Consider the following 5722-nt stretch of genomic DNA (forward strand, 5'->3'; position numbering starts at 1 on the left):
CCTTCCTTCCTTCCTTCCTTCCTTCGTTTATTATTTTAAATCCGTACATTACATCTTTTTTCAAACAGTATTATGTAATTTATTTGATATTAGTTATATGCAAAAGTGTGTTGGAAAAGCAACATGTATCTCTTTAAATGTCCGATTCGTCATGTTACTAGCTCGTCTTAAAATCAACATCGATAATTAAATTATACTTACAGATTCATATGATTATCTCAAAATAAAAATCTTTATAGAGATAAATGATAAGGTAAGATAACATTTTAAATAATATGAAGAAAGTAGAAATTTTCTTGGACAAATACTTCTTGAAATTCTTTTTCGAGCAAACGATCAAAGAACAAAATGTAAAGGACGAAAATTCTCCTGTCGTGGCAAGTGGAGAATGACGCCTGAGATCATAAAAAGAAATAGGAAACACCATCTACGAAGTCTGTGCGAGTCATACGAATGTTACTCTCTCTCTCTCTCTCTCTCTCTCTCTCTCTCTCTCTCTCTCTCTCTCTCTTTCTCTCTCTCTCTCTCTTTCTACATTACACTTGAAAACAGCCACTCTTGCGACTTTTTCCACTTGCATTAATTCCATATTTGTAAGAGAAAATCCCTCTTTCGCTTCTTCATCTTTCCATCTTTTCGTTTCTTCTTCCACTTCTTTTCGTCGCTTAAAAGATAGCTCGTTAGAGATCCGGTCATTTCTCGCTTGCGAATTACCCAAGTAGTATTTGCCCTGCACTTCTACTCTTCTTGTTCATTCTGATTTTTAAATTACCTCTCTTTTTGAGATACACTTACTCTTTCATGCTTTTTCGAGCTTTCAGTTTCCTCAACGTTATTAATTAACGCATTCAATTTTTATCTCTCGTTCTTCGCATTTTTACTTTTCGCAGATCTTGACACACTATAAATGGAAAAAAAAATTGTATCATAGTAGAAGAATATTTCCATGTAAATTTTCACGATGATAGTAAATCCATCGATTATTATGTACTGTAAGAAATATTTGCTGAATGAAATCATCTAGTTATTTTCTCATATTTGGAACTATCTTATAGTTTCTCTTAATATTTTTTTCATAAAAGCACGAGCTGTATATGAAAGCTAATTATATAGTGTACGATGATAATTTCTCTCGAGCTTCGTTATATATTTCGTACACTTTCTCGTATTTCTTTTTTTCAAAAGAAAAATATTTGTAGAAGAGAATTACCTTAAAAGATACTGAAGTGGCCACAAAAAAAGAATTTTTCTTCTATCGAGAAAGACATTCTTTTCTACATCGTCCGGAGGAATGAAATTCGTTGGGGAAACGCCTTTCCAGTCAATACAAAAGAAGGGAAAAAAGGAAATAGAGAAAACGTCGGAAGAAGAAATAAAAGGAGAGAGAGAGAGAGAGAGAGAGAGAGAGAGAGAGAGAGAGAGAGAGAGAAAGTCAGATAGAGAGAACGTGAGATAGAGAAAGAGAGAGAGAAAGTCAGATAGAGAGAACGTGAGATAGAGAGAGATAGAGAAGCAATGCGAGGTTTACCTAGTCAAATACGAGAATCGCAATCTGTTTTCGTATTCGCAGCGCGTTCCCGCTCAAAAGCAATTCCAGACGTCGGGTCGTCTCGTTACGATTGGAATACCGCCAATCTTAGCGGCGCATAAAATTTACGCCATTGAACCACACCGCAGAAACTCGCACCAAACTCGCTTAAACCAAACGCACCGACTCCGTTCAATTTGTTTCTGTGAACGGATATCCGGTTTGATCAGAAATCCACAGTTAGAGTTAAATACATCGAGAAATACTTATATCATTCTATTTTCATTACGTTTCTTATGTTTTTTACGTTCGATTTTATTCATGGAAAATAGTTTATACAATTTTTATAGTTTAAAAGAAGAATAGTTCTAAAAAAAATAAAATTGAGTATAAAATGTATGAATTATGCGGAATATACAATGTTATCATTAAATATTTTCTTTTGTTCTTGCAAAAGTCACTTTATAAACGATGTTTATTTAAGTTTAGAAATGTTTCTGGTTCGAAGAACCTAAGCTTATGAAAGGAGAAAATTGTTGTATATTGGAGTCAGAAAGAGAAAGAAATCCGCTTGATAGTCGCCATCTCGGCACAAATGACTGCTTTTTCATAGTGCGAATAAATGGATATTAGGATGTTAAGGTTGAAAAATAGCTTTTCTCGTACTTTTGTAAAAAAAGGAAAGGACAGATTAGAAAATAAGAGAAAGAAAATATTTTTTTGTTAGCGTTTACTCAGTTTTTCCGTAATCTCATTTATTATATTTCTCTCGAAACTCTAAAGAAAAGTTTACTTATATTAAATTGTAACGATAAGGTAGAATCGTTTAATTAACAATCTAATAAAGAATCAAAGACCTAATATATAAACTGTTATATCACGATATTACAAATAAAACAGGAATGCTCTTATTTTATATTGTTCATTTATACTGACAAATGGTACACGGGAAAATAAAGAAAATTTATGGAGCTATGTAAAAGGGAGGGATCAAAAAAAAAAAGAAAAAAGAAAAAAAACAAAAGGAAAAACTACTTCGAACGATTCTCCTCTTTTATTCACACACAAAAGAATATACGATATGCGTGCACGTTTCGATCTTCTAATCGAAGAAATTAATTATCTTCGTGGTTGATGGAATGGCTTCTAGCGATATCCGGTTTGTACTTACGTTGAAAGAAGGATAGGACTTACGCTCGATTTAATTTCCCCGACTACACGATTGCACCGTCTTGTCTGGTGAAACGATAAGTCGTTCTCTCGTTCCCCCCCCCCCCTCTCTCTCTATTCCCCTCATTCGTGTCTTCTCGCAAATCAGAAAAGAGTCTCTTCCGAACTTTCATCGAAAACTTTTATTCCATACACATAAGAACCTCGTACTTTGCTCTTCGACTTTTATCCAACGACTACATTTTTGTAAATGTGAAGGAACTAAGGAAAAAGTTTCTTCGTTATATGTATATAAACACATACTACCGAATCTTTACATCAATACATTCATTTCGTACTTATACCCGAAAGAGAATTTTCAAATGTGTTTCAGTGTACCATGATATCTCTAAACTTATCACGTTTTCGGTGAATAGTCTTGTTTTTATATACAATATTCGCTTTTTGTAATCGTAATCGTTAGTCAAGAATAAAAAAGAGAGAAGAGAGAGAGAGAAAGGGAGGGAGGGAGGGAAAGAACGTTCAGTTCTTCTAACATTATAGCTCGCATATATCCATCACTTGGCAGAAATCAAAAAGTTGCCGAGTAAAACGATATTTAGAAGAAAGAGGGACGACTTCGTAATTATAATATTTTTCAAAGAATATTTATGACATTTTCAGAATGTTTTATGCCACGAGATAATATATAACTAGCATTTACCAATAGGAAATGGAGCTAAATATAATAATAAAAGGATTGGTAAGAATACACTTTAAAGAGCATGGATATCAATCAATTCCTTTATATATCCTTTATTTCCACAACGTTTCTATTCTATTTCCTTTCTGTAATCAATATTAAAAGACAAAAATATTAGAAGATAAAGACGACATAGATATTATCGTGTGTCTCCTACTACTAATCTTTTGTTGTCGTCGCATCCCGTACTATCTAAGGAAACATCCAATAGCGAGGCATCGTTTATCCGTTCGCGAGAAAAAGCACTTACTAAAGCCGGAAACTCTCCTTATTCTCCGGGAGACTTCGCTATGGCAAGAGTTTGAAGAAAAGGAAGATGAGCAGGAGAAGAAGGTTTCCTTTTAAATGACATCTTGGAATTACAAAAAAGAAGGAGAAGAAAAAGAAGAAGAAGAAGAAGAAGAAAAGAAGAAAAAGAAGAAAAAGAAAAAAGAAAAAAAGAAGAAAAAGAAGAAGGGAAGACGAAGATGAAGGGTGGATGGATAAAGAAGAAAGAAAGGAAGGAAGAAACACGAAAACAGGGGATGAAAACAGGTAGACTCGTTTAAAGTCACTCCCGTTGTGCGTGTGTATGTTTGTATGTGTATTGGTAAAGAAGACACGATAAAGAAGGTAGTAGTAGCAACGGCAATGGCGGCAGCAACCTATCCGGTTTCCCGTCGAATGAAACCGAAGCCAAAGAGAGCCTCTTGGGTTTCACGCTGGGACTTGCGAAGCGAGCTTACGTTACCCGAGGTAACACGCGACACTTCACGCACTAAGTAGCGCCACGGTCTGTTTCAGTTCCGTACATATGTCCCTGACGTCACCCGTTAGATTAGATTCCTCCTTCCTTTCTTCCTTCTTCCCCTCCCTTCATCCAATCCTCTCTTTCTGCTTTCTAGTTTACATTTTAATAATTTTATTATTCTTTTTTATATTCTATATTTTAGTATGAAAATTAATGTAAAATTAATTTGTTATATAGTGTTATTTTTTTATTTTTAGAAAATTTCGATTTAAGATTCTCTTTTTTATCTCTTTATAATAACAAGTTCTGTCTCTCTTTTTCTTTCTCTTTCTCTCTCCTGATTTTTCTCTTTTTTTTCATTTCTACAAAACTTATTGATACGAAGGTTCATTGAAATCATTGGAGAACTTGAACTAATGAGCAAGATTTATCGAATATATTAAAGGAAAACTTTCGACCTTGAACAATGAATGTCCTCGATCATCAACGTTCAGCTTGTTCTAAGAATATCACCAGACTTCTCTAGAATTTTCCACAAAATATTCAAACTAGCTTCGAGGTTGACCTACTTGAATGAAAAGCTCAGAAAGTTAGAACATCACAGATTGCGGAATGCATTCCGGCCAAATATACGTTCTCGTAACGTAACTTTGGCTAGTTAACTTGTCGGCCGTATTATTCAAAACGAAAAGCAATGGCGCATAATAACTAACGGAAGACAGGAAGAGTCGAACCGACAGGTATAGGCGAGTATAGAGAGAGAGAGAGAGAGAGAGAGAGAGAGAAAGAGAGAGAGAGAGAGAGAGAGAGAGAGAGAGATCATTCTCTATTACACTCTCTTGGTAAATGAAGAGTTATTTGCGGTCGTACGTTAACGAGCATGGTCCACTTCCGTCCTCAAACGTCGTCGTCTTGCTTGTTTCATTAACTATAATGATCTGTGTTATTCCTGTTATAATGAACTATATTCTCCCTATGCGTTAGATAAAAATTAAGAAAATAAGAAAAATGAAAAATATATATCTTCTATTGTCTATTTTAGTATATGTCTATTTTTAGAAAGAATGAATCCTTCCGTTTCTTTTCTTTTTTTAAAAGAGAAAAAGAGAGAGAGAAAGTCTTTCTTTTTATTTACTTTTCTATATTTTCCCTTTAAAAATCTTGTCTTTAAAATTGATATACTATCTTTTTATACTTACGTTACATAAGGATTTAGTTATAGAATATAAATGTGTCTTTATGCGTGCGTATAATGAAGAAAATATAATGAAGAAAATGTTCAGAAGAAATCCTAACGGAATGAGGACTCGCTTTTATTATTTTTACCTTGTCGTACTTTCCGTTCTTTTTCTTTTTTTCTTTTTAGACTTTTTCTCACGCGACACTCACTCACGAAGAAAGAAAGTCGGATTAATAATTATGCGAGCTAGCGATACACGTTGATCAAAAGCGTAGAGTCCTTTTGGAGCCTTTCTACTTTGTGAGTACTTCACTATGTGATGGAAGAGAGAGAGAGAGAGAGAGAGAGAGAGAGAGAGAGAGAGAGAGAGAG

The 5722-nt window shown here is 34.2% G+C and overlaps 1 protein-coding gene across 10 annotated transcripts in view; it reads right to left on the minus strand.

Annotated features, from left to right (window-relative positions):
- Positions 1 to 5722, minus strand: part of LOC122633417 (protein sprint) — a 139974-nt gene that overhangs the window by 18981 nt on the left and 115271 nt on the right. The window contains exon 1 of one of the 10 annotated variants that reach the window (XM_043821270.1): positions 796 to 818. The exons of the other annotated variants lie outside the window; for them this stretch is intronic. Within the exon in view, the coding sequence (XP_043677205.1) occupies positions 796 to 803 (8 nt within the window). The 5' untranslated portion in view covers positions 804 to 818. Of the gene's footprint in view, positions 1 to 795; positions 819 to 5722 lie in introns of those variants that run through there. 10 annotated transcript variants of the gene reach the window in all.

Source organism: Vespula pensylvanica, chromosome 12 (assembly GCF_014466175.1).
Source record: "Vespula pensylvanica isolate Volc-1 chromosome 12, ASM1446617v1, whole genome shotgun sequence".
Taxonomy (NCBI): Eukaryota; Metazoa; Arthropoda; class Insecta; order Hymenoptera; family Vespidae; genus Vespula; species Vespula pensylvanica.